The sequence below is a fragment of the Mesoplodon densirostris genome, chromosome 12, assembly GCF_025265405.1.
Source record: "Mesoplodon densirostris isolate mMesDen1 chromosome 12, mMesDen1 primary haplotype, whole genome shotgun sequence".
NCBI lineage: Eukaryota > Metazoa > Chordata > Mammalia > Artiodactyla > Ziphiidae > Mesoplodon > Mesoplodon densirostris.
Window position 1 is genome coordinate 101068213 of NC_082672.1, and position 16254 is coordinate 101084466.

Consider the following 16254-nt stretch of genomic DNA (forward strand, 5'->3'; position numbering starts at 1 on the left):
GCCTATACCCTGAGAAAACCATGATTCAAAAAGAGTCATGTACCAAAATGTTCACTGCAGCTCTATTTACAATAGCCAGGACATGGAAGCAACCTAAGTGTCCATCATCGGATGAATGGATAAAGAAGATTTGGCACATATATACAATGGAATATTACTCAGCCATAAAAAGAAACGAAATTGATGTATTTGGTAGTGAGGTGGATGGACCTAGAGTCTGTCATACAGAGTGAAGTAAGTCAGAAAGAGAAAAACAAATACCGTATGCTAACACATATATATGGAATCTAAGAAGAAAAAAAAAAAGGTCATGAAGAACCTAGGGGTAAGACGGGAATAAAGACACAGACCTACTAGAGAATGGACTTGAGGATATGGGGAGGGGGAAGGGTAAGCTGTGACAAACTGAGAGAGTGGCATGGACATATATACACTACCAAACGTAAAATAGATAGCTAGTGGGAAGCAGCCGCATAGCACAGGGAAATCAGCTCGGTGCTTTGTGACCACCTAGAGGGGTGGGATAGGGAGGGTGGGAGGGAGGGAGATGCAAGAGGGAAGAGATATGGGAACATATGTATATGTATAACTGATTCACTTTGTTATAAAGCAGAAACTAACACACCACTGTAAAGCAATTATACTCCAATAAAGATGTTTTTAAAAAATCTTGGATATTTTGGTCATATCCAGTTTTACCTATTATGAATAATGGTGTTACACATTTTTGTGAACAAATTTGTGTGACATAAGACTTCATATCTCTTGGATAAGTATGAACTCTTAGGTAATTGCTTGGTCATACGTAAATGTGTATTTAACTTTAAAGCTTTCATGCTACAAGCCCATTAACAATGTATTCATGTTTGTCTAGGTCCACACCAAAACTTGATATTAACAGTTTTTTAAATTTTAGACATTATAGTGGTATGTAGTGGTATCTCATTATAATTATAATTTGTACGTCTTTGATGGAGCAATCTCTAAATATATATAAATTATATATACTTAATATATATGTTGTATACAATATATGTAAATATTTTAATTAATTTTTATTGGAGTATAGTTGATTTACAATGTTGTGTTAGTTTCTGCTGTACAGCAAAGTGAGTCTGTTATACATATACATATATCCACTCTTTTTTAGTTTCTGTTCCCATCTAGGTCATTACAGAGTACTGAATAGAGTTCCCTGTGCTATACAGTAGGTTCTTATTAGTTATCTATTTTATATGTAATAGTGTGTATACATATAAAAAATATAATTAGGCACTTAAAAATAAAAGGAAGACATGCAAATAGCCAATAGGCATATATTCATAGATACATATACTTTACATTTATATATATAACATATCCATAAATATATTTTTGCCATTTTCTCCCATTGGACTGTCTTTTTATTTTTGAAGTGTAAAAATTCTTTAATCTGTATATAAGTTCTTTGCCAGATATTGATATTGCAAACATTTTCCAAGTTTGTTGATTTTCTTAATTTTGATTTTTATTCAGCAGAAATTTCCCTTTCCTCTGTGGTTGTCACTGCCTTGTCAGGGTTGGGTTCTGACCCCTAGTCGTTGGAGTAGAGGCCGTCAGATCTGTTTCTTCGCTGTGTTTCTGATCTGCGGTGTGAGGTCGGGAGGACTGGAGCACTCCCACTGGGATAGAAGCCATTGAGTATTCCTCCTCTGGAGGTGTTCACCTGTGGGTATGCTCTGTTTTGTCCCCTTTCGCCCATTGTGTGGGCTTACAAAGTACACGGCTGTTGGTACTGCTCTCAGTCCCACCTTAACCATGGTTATGCCGGCAACTGGCCCTGGTGACTCAGGCATCCTTTTCACCAGGCCACTGGCCCAGATCCACTGAGGTCAGGTCCCAGGACTGCAGTAATGATGTACCTGGACCCACTATGTGAGATACGGCGGCAGCTCAGACTCTGGCCTGGCCAAACCCCAGCATGTATGTGCCCACAAAACCCACAGCTGCTAGAGCCAGACCTGTCTCAGCTGCAGGAGCACTTGTCCATTGGGATGTTCCCAGGTGCTGAATTTAGGAAGCCATCAGAGGAAGGGTAATGCCATGATTTGCACAGCCATGAGGAGAGATTTCAGCTCTTCTTCCTTAGTTGCATGTCCCCTGGAACTCAGCTGTGGTTTCAGCCCCATCTCTGCATGTGGGCCACCCACTGGCGTCTGCTCCCAAGGCTGCTGGAGCACACGAGCTTGTCAGGCAGGAGGATGTAGAAGCGGCAATCAGGGCAGGCAGGCTGCCCAGGTGAGAGGGTGCTGGGTGGCTATGGGATGTACGAGCCTGTCAGGCAGGAGGGAGTCAAGGTGGCAAGCTGGGCAAATGGGCCACCCAAGCAGGAGAGTGCTGAGGTGATGATGGCTGGGGGCATGTGAGCCACTCTGGCAGGAGCCCTTCCTAGTGCCTGTGGAGGCAGGGGCCGGTGTGTGAGGAGAGAGGCTGCAATGGGGGCCCCACCCTTTGTGCATCACTCAGCAGTGGCACTTTGCTTCTATGCTGGTCTGGGCTTCCTCCAGGAGCATTCCTTGTTGTGGAGCTCCTCGCTCCTATCCCCTTGAGCTGTCTCCTCACAGCCAACATCATTCCCCTTCCTGGGTCTGCTCTTCAAACCCCACATTCCAACACTCAGCCCCCGTGTGCACCAGTGGTCACCAGTGGCTGGGGCATGCAGAGCTGTGGCCAGACCATCTGTGTAGGCCTCACTCTCTCCTGCCTGCCACAGACTGGCTGCTGCACTGTTCTCTGAGCCACCAAATTTCTCCTTCTGCCCCAGCTTCTCTCCCCGCTGCTTCCCCAGATGCGGGAACCTCTTCTCACCTTCAGCTCCGCTCCCCCGCCCAGGGTCACAGGTCACAGTCCCACTTCATCTGCTCTTCCTTTTCCCTTCTTCTTTCTTTCGTCCTACCTGGTTATGTGGGGATCTTTCTTGTCCTTTCAGGTGCCTGAGGTCCTCTGCTAGTGTTTATCAGGCGCTCTGGGAGAATTGTTCCATTGTAGATGTTTTCTTGATGCATTTGTGGGGAGATATGAACTCCACATCTTCCTACTCCTCCATCTTCTTGACTGACTAATCAGCAGTTTGAGTTTTAAAAGGCCACTTTTCCCCCTCTTTTAACCTTGGTTTCAGGTTCTACCTAATTTAGCTAATTAGGCTCAGTCTCAGGTCATTGTGGTCTGTATTTACATTTCTGATTTGTACCGATTTGCAAGACAAAGACAGTTGCTTTTAATTCCCCAAAGAACTGGCCTGTCACCTAAATAATATTGAAAGATTGATTTGCCCAACTACGTTTTCTTTAATTTGCTTTTCTGTATCAGTGAGAAGATTTCCAACTAGACTGAAATTTCAGAATTCTATAGTCTAGAACTTTATGGTTTATCATACCTTCAAAACTTGCATAAGGCATTCAACAAAGACCCTCTTTCTGAGTGCACAGATTAGACCCAGAGTAAAGTCTCCATTCTTTATTTTTATTATCCCTTAAATATTAGCTGTCAGTTTTTACTTTATATTGTATAGGCTCAGGTAATCCCACTGGTTTCCTTTAGTATGTTTAATTAATATTTCCTTCATATGCCGTCTTATAATATCAAGCAGGGGAAGAGTTCCCCAGTGAAACATGTCTATCCCACACAATATAATTAGGCAAAAGAGAGGTAATTATCTTATACAATGCCCATTTAAACATACCAATTTTTTTTTTTCTTTTTTTTTTGCGGTACGCGGGCCTCTCACTGTTGCGGCCTCTCCCGTTGCGGAGCACAGGCTCCGGACGCGCAGGCCCAGCGGCCATGGCTCACGGGCCCAGCCGCTCCGCGGCATATGGGATCCTCCCAGACCGGGGCACGAACCCGCATCCCCTGCATCGGCAGGCGGACTCTCAACCACTGCGCCACCAGGGAGGCCCTAAACATACCAATTTTTATAAAGACTCTGGGGTCCCCAGAGAGTGGTTGAGCCAAGGGACTCAGGCACTTTTGTCAATCTTTTAACTTGATTAATTGTTCCAACTTTTGCCCCAAGTAATTGTTGGTCAGGTATCTCAGTGTAATTTTACGTGTATAAAATTTATATGTAATAAAATATACGTATTTTAAACTGGGGTAAATAGGGCAGACTTGTTTGGGTCTGGCCCTTTAATGTTGATGACAAGTAGGAGATCCCTTTGGCCCATCCAATCTTAGGTAGTATTGTATCCAATCTTTGATTTATCTCATTAATGTCTGTTTTATTTATCCCACTTTAAAATAACCATCTAAAGATTTCTTATTCATTTAGGAGAAGTCCCTTTAAAATTTTCACCTTGTTGGGAAAAAGTTTTTAGACTTTTCCTTCAGTTTTTTTCCCTGTTACTTAACCTAATTAACAATAATTATTCTAATGTTTTTATTAGCATCTGTAAGACCCATTTAGGGGAAGCAGAGACCACAAATAAGGTTTCCCAAACCAATTTTTTGGGTTTGTTTGAAACTAAAGGAGTTTTTAGGTTAACCATTATATGTCTAATTTCCCACATTTCCCCCCCATAGGAGCCAATGAAACAGCTGTTTATAATGAGAGCTCTCTAAAAATTTACCAATTTAGAAGTTTCTCCAATTTGAAGGATCCATGATCTGCCCATAAATGAGGTATACCTTAATAGTGACTCAAACCAATAAGACGCAAGAGGCTTCCCCACAAAAGAGTGTAAAGGATGCTGTCTAAATAAGATCCAGAAAGTTTACTCCCAAAAGTAGTTTAAGAAAGTAATGGTCTTTGTTGTACAGGCTGACACAATGAAGGTTAGGATGGCAAAAAGCCCCCGAGAGTTGTACAGTCAGACAAAAGCCTGCTCAGAATCCCAGTCTATTTGACTGGCTGCCAAATGTACACCATATAAGTACTTTTGGATGGTAGTGACCAAGTTCTCAAAACACACACACACACACACACACACACACACTGAAGAATATCAGAACACTTACATTTCAAAGACACAGGAAGAGAAATGCAAGTTTCCCCTAGAAAGCCTTTTGTTTTTTTGAAGTCAGAATTCTGAAAAGATGTTTTTATCAAGCCAGCTTTTTCTAACTTAACTGCATATGCAATAAAAGAGTCCTATCTTAGTCATTTTTAGGGCAAGATTTTCTTTAAGTCCCAAGTAAGTAAGCACTTGTAAATGTAAATTTTGTATGTACATAAACCTGGCCAGGATATCCGTTGGAGGCTGGAAATCTGTTGTTCCTTTTTCTTTTGTATTGAAAGCTAAGTTCCCCATTCTGAGTTCAATTTGTGAAGATCACTTTTATTTTGACAAACTCTATTAAAGTAGCCAATTCAAGGAAGACAGGTTAGTCTTCCACCTAATTACCCAGTCCAACTTTTACTCAGTGTCTTTCACCTGAGCAAAGTCTCCCCAGTCTTTCAACTGAGGATAAACCACGCAGTGTCTAAACTGAGCAAGATCTTCCCAGTGTCTTTTAAGTGAGGCTAACCCACTTGAGCAAAAGTCTTCCCAGTGTTTTTCTACTGAGGATAAGCTCTCAGTGTTTAAACTGAGTAAAAATCTTCCCAGTGTCTTTCACTGAGGATGACCCAGGTACTTCTTCTTGAAACCAAGTTTCAAGGATAACCTACTACTCAAGAGAAGAGTTTAACACCACTGAATAAAACTTAGGATCATCAACCAAAACTGGAGATCCAAGAACCAGGAGATACTCACCCAAATTCGTCTGGACACTCTGAGAAAGCGGACAGGCCCAAGAAGCCTCTGCTGGTGCCGGGACTCTGGATCCTCATAGAGTTCAGGCAAAGAAGAAAAGTCTGCTCTGGGCCCCTTCATTGGTTGCCAAGACTGCTGACTGAAAAATATGCACAACCCAAAAGGAGAATTATGTTTTATTTGGCAGATTTTCTGAGGACTTAAGCCCAGAACACAGCCTGTCAGATCACTCTGAGGAACTGCTCAGAAGACCTAAGGGAGGAGTCAACAAAAACCAGGTAGTCAGAACATCAAAAGATTACTATTAATTAAAGAAAACTAGACATCTCAAGTTAAGGACTTTAGCACTTTTCTATGTATGAGAAGATGAAAGAATCTGGGCTCCGTGAAATCATTCCTTTGATATGCACCTTAACTCTAGAATCAGTACCCTGTTTTTCTCCATCCCGAATCCCCTCAAGGTGAACAGTTGAGGGTTCCTGCTTTGACGTCTGACTTGATGACTGCAACATCCTTTGTCTACTGATATGGCAGGGAACATTTTTCATCCACGGGTAAGAAATTGAGGAGAAAATTAACATAATTCAAGATATAAAACCATTACAATACTAAAAATTCCCAAATGTCAAACAAACATAAATACCCTTGACCTGTAAAATGGAAGATGCCAAAGAAGGGAAAAAAAGAAACAATAAAGAAAATGTAGAAAATAAAGCATAAAATAAGATGACAGAAATCAATAACAGTAGAACAATAATTAAATAAATCAAGATAAATGTTATCATAAGATTTTTAAATTTCAAAGAAAACCCATCAAACAAAACATATTGAAAATAAAGTAATAGAGAAAATTTAGAGAGCAAATATGAATGCAAAGAAGACCTGTTAGGTAGTTAGTCAGACATTAGCAGCAAGGAGGTGACAGTGGTGAGAAAGACAAGAAGAAGAAATTGAGTCACACGCAGCCATCTGGGGACTCTCCCTTGACTCCACCCAGAACGGGAGAAACTATGGTCGGGTGGTGGGCAGCTTATCCTGATAAAGAGAGGCACAGTAACACAAGGGGACTTCTCCAGGCTGTGCGTGCCCAGACCAGACAGGCGTATAACCTATAGTAAATCCAAACTCATTATACCTTAATTACAATAAATTACATGTGGTTTTGCCCCTCCCCCTACCCAGTAGGCATTTCTTGGGGATTCAAGGATGAGAGCATGCACAGCAGAAAACTTGTTACATAGCTCCGGACTGTCAATCAAATAATGATCCTTGTCACTCACCCCCACCTCTCTGCAAAATGCTCCTTAAAAGCGCTCGTAAGCCTTTATAGGAATGCTGCTTTCAATTTGCAGAAACAGTACACCCATCCCCCCCCCAACCCCGAGAGTGTACCTTTGCTTCAATATACTTTGCTTTGCTTTGGGCTTGCTTCACTTCGCTGAAATAGCCTGTTCTCAGAAACAGCCTGCTCTTTCTCTCTCCTTCTCTCTCTCCCTCTCTGAGAGTGTACCTATGCTTAAATAAACTTTGCTTTGTGCTTAAGCTTAACATGGTAGTTTGCAATCCTTTGCTTACTATCATGGAACCAGGGTAGCTGGTCCAGGCCTTCCACTGACCTCTTCGGTTGAAGCTATTTTGTTACAAACATGTCCACATGGTGAGAGACCTAAGTCTAAATTTTGATAAAAGGTTGAATTAAGGTAAGAATATCATATGGGAGGAAAAGACTGTAGGAAAAATAGCAGATGTAGGAGATATGTTTGTGAAAGTGCACATTCATAGCAATATAGCCAAATAAACTCACATGCCCACGTTCCCACTAAAACTGTATAAAATTATGACCAACAAGCAGAGAATACACATTATTTTAAAGCCCTCATGGGGCATTAAGACATATTTACCATGTGAATCCTTCAGTGAATCTTGTGTTACTGCTAAGGGATAGAAAGTGGTGTCATAAGGGAATTTTGTGTAAGACTCAAAGCTCCCTTTCTATATGGTTCAGGCTGGACTTGAAGCTTCAGGGGCCTGAGAGGATGGGGCTGGAAAGGCAAGGCACACTCAGAAAAGAGAATACATACATAACACACTAGGAATATCTGAAGAGGCTGCTCAAGACCTGGCTCAGCCCCAAGGGTTTGACCCCTAGTCCTACTCTTCACCCTACAGCCCGTTAGGGTCAGGACCTTGGCTCACCCTAACCCATTCCTAGCTTCCGGGTATAGCATGAGTGCACATGTGTGAATGTTAATGTTCTCTCAAAATTTACATGTTGAAATCCTACCTCTTACAGATAGGAGGCGGGGCCGTGCAAAAGTGCTTATGAGCTTTCATGAATGGGATTAGTGCCTTATAAAAGAGACTCCAGAGATATCTCCAGCCTCCTCCCATCATATGAGGATACAGAGAGAAGGCTCCAGCTGTGAACCAGGAAGAGAGCTCTCACTACGGGGTGGTCATACTGGTGACTTGATCTTGGGCTTCCCAGCCTCCAGAACTGTGATAATAAATGTCTGTTGTCTTTACTCTACCCAGTCTATGGTACATTGTTACAGCAGCCCTAATGGACTAAGACCACATACTGCAAAATTTATCTGCAGAGTGGGGACTGTCTTATCGTTGCAAACTAAGAAGTTGGGTTGAGACAACATATGAAAGATTTTTTTTAAGTAGAAAATTATGGATTATTGGATTTGAAAGTACTAGAGTGGTTAAGGAACATGAGTACGTGTGTGTGTGTGTGTTTGCAGTGTGTCCCAAAAGTTTTTGTGCAGTTTAAAGATTTACTAACTCCAGAATTATAAACACTACAAACTTACAAAAACATCATTTGAAGGTTTAACTGTTACCAGATGCAAGTCTGTGTGCCTGATGCACAGTGAGGCTAAATACGGAAACATCAGAGTTTGGAGCAGAGAAGGGTTTACACAGTGCCATGCAAGAAGACACGTGGCTCATGCCCAGGAAAAACCCCAAACTCCCTGAAGGCTTTCAGCAAAGCCTTTTTAAAGGCAAGGTGAGGGAGGGGCATGGCTAATTGTTGCAAATATCTTGGTGTTGGATCCTTTGTTCTAGCAGCTAGCCAGATGGGTCAGATCCTGGTCAGGTCACATGTTCCTGTAAACCTCCAACAAAACAATTATTATTCTCTGTTCTGCAACTTTTTATCTCCATGAATGGGCTCTTAAAAGTCAGAGCCTTAGCAATAGGCTATCCTGTATATTTCAGGCTATAGGCAACATTGTTTTCCAAAAAGTGCAGAGCCAGCCTGGGTCACAGGGATGGACAGAGTTAGCTCCGGCAACAAAGCATAAAGATTAAAGTAAAAAAGATCTAATGTGGAGTCAGATTTGTTCTTCCCTATTACATAACTATTTATCATTCTTTCATACTTATGAATTTTGAAAAATAAATTATTTTAATTTTTGTGTGTAGTTCCCTCTGATAGAAAATGAGGCAAAACATACACTATTCAAAATTCACAAAACTAAATAAGTGTAAACGAAATTCAAGTTCTATCCCTGCATTTACACAAGACACAAACATGATGTGGGAAAGTTGGAGCTGAGGACAAAGGAAATCCTGAGTAAAAATGTCTGTGAAACAGCCAGTCTTCCAGGGTCAGCTTAAGATGTTCAAGAGTTATCAAATTGGTGGGCCTCAAGTAAAGGTGTCTAATGGATGAAGGAACCAGGTTCCAGATGCAATGAACAGAAAATTGGCTAAGGTCTCTCTCACAGGATGAGAGTAGTTGGAAGGAGGGATCTGGAAGCCCCAGGAGGGTGCAGGTGTCTGTGGGTCTGGATGGGAAGGCGGGGCAGTGATTCAGCCTATTTCTCTTATTGCCCCTCCCCCACACTCAGGAGCCCTTTGTGACAAGGCCACAGCTCTGTGATGCAGGCCTGGGGTTCTGCCATCAAGTGAACTCCCAGTGCTCTGTTGCCTGAGGGCAGCAATGCAATTCAGAAGATGGAGAATCTCTTTTCTTCGAAAAACATTGTTGCTATCTGGCTGAGATGCAGCCCAACTTCCTGGGTGATTAATATCATCCTTGGGTTCCTGTGTGGACTGGTGCTCTTCCTAATGTTACTTCCCTGCTTCCAGAGTAATCCATTCTTAGCACCACCTAGGAAACATAGAAACATCAGGAAGGTAAGAAACCTTTGGCTTAATCCCAGCAGAGATTATCTCTTTTTTTCTTATTCTTATTTCCACTTTTCTAAACCACCTAGAGAGACTCCTGAGATGGGAACTCTCAGAAAAGTATAGAACATCATCCTTCTAGGGAAAAGCCAGGCCAGAGAGGGGTTAGAGTGGGCATGAGGATTTCTAGCCTGAGATCTTAGACCAGGAATTCAGGTATGGTAGAGGGCTCCAGGGCAAGTCCCAAATGCCGTGACTAATAATGGTCAAGGACTGGATTACTAAGAGTTCAATCTCTGCAGGAAGGCTGACCCCTGAGCCCTGGTTCACCAGCCACCTACCCACAGCGGGTGTCACAAGTGAGACCTTCCTCTGTGTTGGGGCTGAGCCCCTGAGAGCCTGAGAGAAGAGGCTGGAGTGGAGGTCTGGCCTTGGGAAGCAGAATCCTATCTGACAAAGCTCACGTGGGCATTTAGGTCTGAGAATGTGTGTGTTTCTTGATCAGAGGAACAGTGACAGAAGAAATCTATGGTGATTAAAACTTAAAAAATCCTTCTTGGGCTTCCCTGGTGGTGCAGTGGTTGAGAGTCCCCCTGCCAATGCAGGGGACGCGGGTTCGTGCCCCAGTCTGGGAAGATCCCACGTGCCACGGAGCGGCTGGGCCTGTGAGCCATGGCCGCTGAGCCTGTGCGTCCGGAGCCTGTGCTCCGCAATGGGAGAGGCCACAGCAGTGAGAGGCCCGTGTACCACAGAAAAAAAACAAAAAAAAAAACAAAAAAAAACCTTTGCACTCTTCAAAGAAGAAAAACTGAAAATATTGTTATCCACTTTAAAAATAAGTAAAAGGGGAAAAAAACCCACAGAGTTTTAGTTAAATGTAGAAAGTCATGTTGTTCATGAACACAGCTTGCCTAGATAGAGGACAGTGAGAGTTGGGTGTTCGCCCCTCATTTTTTCTTCTCTCTCAGCATCAAGTAGAGCTGAAGGGGAGGAGCAGGAGTAGGAAGAAAAGTGGATCTTTGAAAGGTAAGCCTTTGCCATTCAGCCCTGCGCACCCCCGAGAGTTAGCTTCCATCTCTCCTAACCCTGAGGGCCCAGCTTCACGGTCTCTGAGGATGCCAGTGGCAGAGCTTATTCCTCAGGAAACAGAGCCTGAGCCTAATTAACGTGGAAGCACTTTGCAAAGGACAAACCCTTTTCAAGTGAGACTTACCATCACTGTCAGGGACATGTGGTCTTGGACACTGATACTTGGGCTCCAGAGTCTAATCCTCCAAAGATTTCCCTTAAAGGGCCATTGCACTCAGCCTCCTGAAAGACTCTTAGGCCTCTGCCTTCACCACCATGACCCAGTCTCCTGATTTCCAGCTTGCAGAGATTGCCTGGAAGAACTGGAGGGGACTCACAACCTGGTTTCACTTCGGCAAAGGTAAAGAATCTTTCCCCTTCTCTCCTGGGTCGTCCTTCCTCCCAGAGCCTATAATGTGACCCCAGCCCTGGGAGGGGGAGCCATGGGAGGGCGTGGCTAAGGCCCTAGAGTGAGGGAGAGCAGGAGCTTTATGAAGTCAGTGTGGGGGCAGAGGAGGGTTCTTGGGCTGCAGGTGCCCAGCCCTGCCTGTCCTGTCCAGCCATCCTGGCCCCATCTGCTCTCCTACAGCTGCCTGGGGAGGCTTCCTGGCAAGGACAACTTTCATCAGCTCTCATGTCAAGACCCTCCTGGTGAGGCGTGCAAAGCAGTGCCTGCTGGAGCCTGTGGAAGATACTGCTCGAAGGGTTGGGAACCCTGCATGAACACCTCCTGTAGGGTTTCCTTCCTTGATCCAGACACTCGAGAGGTGCTGGAAGCACATATTATAAGGTTTGGGGTAAAGCACAGGTGGACCCTACCCCTCAAGGTCCTCAAGGCCATAAATGTCTTTAAGTTGAAAAAGTTCCAACCCTCCACCGTTCTGCAGTTTGCCTCTTCCCCTGCAGCTACCTGTGTGTCTGGGTCCCACTCAACAGTCCAGTTTGCTGAGTTCCTGGAGAAACCTCCTCAGGCTCATTCAGGAGAGAAGGTGATAACAGAAGAGTCAGTTCCTACCCTGAAGAGGCCTCTCCTTGTCCCCTCAACTGTGTGTAAGGAAATCCAGAGTGCCCTGGGAGCGATTCCATCTGGTGACTACCATGGGCCCTCAAAGGCTTCTCTGACTGGACAGGAGGGCAGGCCACCTTCTCAGTCCCTCACACTCAGCCTTGTGGGCAGAACCTGGAAGAGTGAGACTGTGGAATGGGTCAAGAGGGACAGCCTAGAGCCAGGTCCAAGTTCAGCAATGGTCAGGAATGAGCCAAGAGAGGAGAGTGGTGGTCAGGCCTCAGGAGACCCCTGCCATAGGGTAACAGTGATGGAGGTGAACTTAGGATCCCAGTCTTTGAGAGGTGAAGAGGCCAGGGAGGCTGTGGAGGCCAAGCAGTCTCCTGCTCTTCAACCACAGTCTCGTGTTATCTTGGAAACCAAAGTGTTGACAAAATCCCAAACCACAAATGTACATATGAGGAGTTTAGAGGTGCCAGGGGCCAGTAAAAGTTTCCTACTACCTAGAATGTCTGTTTTCCAACATCCAGGTGAGCCATGCCTTAACATGGAGGTTGCTAGTGAGTTTAACTCCAAAGTAAAGGTACAGTCAGACAACCAGCTTCAGGACTTTCCCAAACACAGGTTCCTTGCTGCAGACAACTTGGCTTCTCAGGTGCCTCAGTGCCATCCCCAGAGAGTCCTCACCAGAGACAGGTTAGCTTCCCAGGAGCCAAGTGGCCTTATGGAAGCCCAAAGGAGCAACCTAGGGCAGCAGGAGCCCAAAACTTCAAAACTCCAAGACTCATGGAAGAGCCAGAGCAAGATGATTGCCCCTACTTACAAAAGAGAGGACTGTAGGAGGCATAAACCAGGAGAGCATGAAGAAAGGTTTAAAGAATTAGGGACCTCTCAAGCTGGAAGTATGAGCCGCCCTGCCCAGGTCAGGGGAATAACAGACTCTATTGGGAGCAGATGTCTCCAGCGCATGCCAGAGAAGAAACATAGCCCTCCAGAAAGCCTCTTCAGAAAAAGGATGATGCTATTTTTAAAGTGGATTTTCCCCAAGAAAAAAGTCAATGGTCGAGATGCTCTGCAAAAAAAAAAGCCCATATCAGCCACTGCCCAGAGTCACGGATCAGTCAAAAGCAGATCAACCTTGAAGAGTGAGACTGCTGAGGGTCGGGCAGGCATGACAGCTGTTGGACAGATCCTAGAAGAAAAAAGAGCGATTCATCATGGACTTCATGCCACAAAGTTAAATGGACACAAACTGGAGTTCCAAGTCCCAGTATGTGGGCGTTTCTGCTGCCACAGGCTTACCTCCTACCCAGAGCAACGGAGAATGATGGGTTCTACAGCCTGCAGTCATAAAGCCACCTCCAAGGGCCAGAGTTGTTCTATCAGGGAAAGGGAAGTCAGACACCAACATAGTTTGAAAAGTGTAAGGTTCGAAGATGAGCAGCTGGGCCTAAGGTGCCTCCCATCCTTGCCCCCCAAGAAGGGTTTGTTTCCAGTTAGTACCTGCCAGTATGGGCCAAGGATTCCAGGTGCCCCGGCCCGCCATCAACACTGTCCAAGGCATTGTCATCTTTGGGGGGTGTCTTGCCTGGTCGACAGTAAAATCCTTCTTTAGTCTTCCCTTTAGTAGGAAAACATGTCTCCAAGTAAAAATTCAGTCCATGTAGAGAAAATGATTTTCTCATTAGCACATCCAAGATATTTAATGTTCCCCAATACATGTATGTATATATGTATATATTTTCTAATAAAAGCATAGTGTAATGGCTGCTGTCTGTGCTGTGCACTTTGTCTTCTAGAAGGGAAGGGCATGGAGGGAGGTTGACAGTAGCATCACAAGCTTGCTCCTTGTCTCGTGTCCCTTCATTGCACCTTATAATACTGTCATTACACAAACCAAAATTACTCTAACAATGAGATGGGAAAAACCTATGAAACCCACACCCAAGGATCTGGTTCAACCAGTCTTTCTCCTCCTTCTATGCTACTTTGAACTTTATGCAACTGTAGTGGATAGGTTTACACGATAGGGCTGGAGATTCCAATTCAGGCTCCAGGAAGTGTCAGAGCCAAGTGGATGGAAGTTTGGGGGGAATAGAGTATGGGCTCTGAGTTCAGAAACAGGAGAAAGCTTGCCCCTGGATCTCTTGGTAGGGAATATACAACATCTGCTCTTAAGAGTTCCTTCTCTCTCTGATGAAGGTTGGGATTGAGATATGCCCTATGAACCCCTTTTAGCTTAGCCATAATAAAATGTACAGCATCACCCTCCCCCACCTCTGTTTTTCCTATACTTTAGAGCAGCAGCAAGGATGGCATTTCCAGCTCTGTGTGTGTAGGTGGGGGGAGTATCAGGGAGGCTGCTGAGGGCTGTGTTGAGTCCAGTCCCATATAAATGAATGGCTATGTTCATGGGTCACCTACCTTCCACTCTATGTTAACCCCAGAGAAGGAGTTTTGGATGAATGGAATAGGGGTGTGACTGTGGGTAGTAACTATCTGGTGGTCAAACACTGTGAATTTAGGGTGGGATGTAGGTGTAGAAAAATCACTGGATCCAAGGAAGGAAGCAAAGTGGTACCAGATTCCCATAAATGTGCAATTCTGAAAGAGCAGCCCCCTGACATACAACCACCATCTAAAGGCCTAAAGGGGAGGAAAAGTTAAGGGTCCAGTAGCTCATCATGGCCCCACCCCAGGGTCTCTACCCTATTCCAACTCTAAGATCACAGACCTAGAGAAACCACCTTTAGGTCAAAACAGAAAGTCAAACTTATAGAAGTAAAGCAAATCAGGGAAAGTTAATCTCTTAATACTATATTTAATAAGCTTACACATCATCACCTCTTGACTTTTAGAAAGGATAACTTAACAATAGGTGTAAAAGCCAGGACTAGGGAACTTGGGATGTGACTCCTAGTCTGGTGACCTTCACATAAACACATGGCCCAAGGACTGCTCCAGGGGAGAGGTGGGGACTGGCTTGTGATTGTGTAGTAAGCCTTGCCTGTCTCCCAGTCCTTGATCACCCCAGAGCCTGGCAGGTGAAGAAGCAATCAGACAGGATTTGTGGTGGTGTGGAGGTGACCTGTGCAAAGTGGATGGGGCAGGGTGCAATCCAGGAGTGTTCCACTGATCTGCTTCTGGCACAGCTTTTCTTGTCTCCTGACCCCCATCCATATGGAAAAGCAGGGAGATGAGGAAGAATTTCTCTAGAGTGATTTGGTGCTTTCTGCCATGTGCAGGGCGCATGGTGGACACAGCTCCAGGTGGTGTCTTTCTCAGTGTGGAGATTTCTATTCCAGCTGATGCCCCTGATCCAGATGACAACAGAAATGGACCCCATCCCCCATCCCTGTCAGGCCCCTCAACACGTGGAAATGCTGTGACCTGGGGTGGAGGGGGCAGAGTGAGCACAGGACTGCTCACACCCCTGGTTTCTCCCTGGAGCCAGGCCCTACCTCTGGGCCCCAATTCCCAAGGCAGCCTCCAGAATGGGCACAGCAGTGAGAGTGGAGCCAGGACTTGTGGGAGGGGTCGGTACCCAGAGGAAAGAGTTGACAGGGCTGGGACCTGAGCCTGGCTGCTGCTGGGTCCTCTCAGGGGCACCCAGAAGTGAGTTCTGGGAATATGGGGAAGCTGGACTTGGACCCCTCGGCTCCTGCTGGGAGAGTGCCACAGACAGGTGATGCTGATGGAACAGCAAGAAAACAGAAAGAAGCAAGTCCCTTTGCCCTTCTCTTGCTGCTCCGTCATCCATAAGGTACAGTAAGACAAGAAATTGAGAGACCAAAAGAAAAAAAGAAATGGAGAGACCCAGAGACAATACACAAAGATTTCACAGACACACCTCTCAAGAGAGACTTCTCACGCAAACACCTTTCTCAGAGATCACATACTGAGACCTCACACAGGGACCTCATGTTGCTTCACAGACCCTCAGACAGAAACCTAGCACAGATTTAACAGATTTCCCAGAGATACCTTCCAAAGGGACCTCATACAGAGACTTCACACAGAGATCTCACCCAGAGACAACACACAGAGACTTGGCACAAAGACCTCACAGAGACCTCACATCTATTCTTCAGTATCCATTGACAAGTCTTTCTTAGTGAATATGAAACCACTTAGCAAACTGGCAGCATGATAAATATATCATCAGTTGTGCCCCTCTGAGATCCACCAGACACTCACTGTCAGCATTACTCTAAATGGGGAAATGTTTGAGAAGTTTTGTTCTTTTGTAATGTCACTGCCTCTGAACAAAAGAATTATACATTCCAAATGTAGATTTGCAAATTT

General features: G+C 44.7%; 1 protein-coding gene across 2 annotated transcripts; it reads left to right on the top strand.

Annotated features, from left to right (window-relative positions):
- Positions 1 to 611: 611 nt before the first annotated feature.
- Positions 612 to 13711, top strand: LOC132499767 (putative spermatogenesis-associated protein 31C1). Of its 2 annotated transcripts, none has more exons than XM_060114364.1 (4): positions 612 to 6286; positions 10844 to 10901; positions 11244 to 11304; positions 11533 to 13711. In XM_060114364.1, the coding sequence occupies exons 1-4, from the start codon at positions 6260 to 6262 to the stop codon at positions 13562 to 13564; spliced, it is 2178 nt and encodes a 725-aa protein (XP_059970347.1). In that variant the 5' UTR covers positions 612 to 6259; the 3' UTR covers positions 13565 to 13711. The 2 variants fall into 2 exon arrangements, with proteins under 2 accessions (XP_059970347.1, XP_059970346.1); XM_060114363.1 differs by lacking the exon at positions 612 to 6286 and adding an exon at positions 9157 to 9884.
- Positions 13712 to 16254: the final 2543 nt, after the last annotated feature.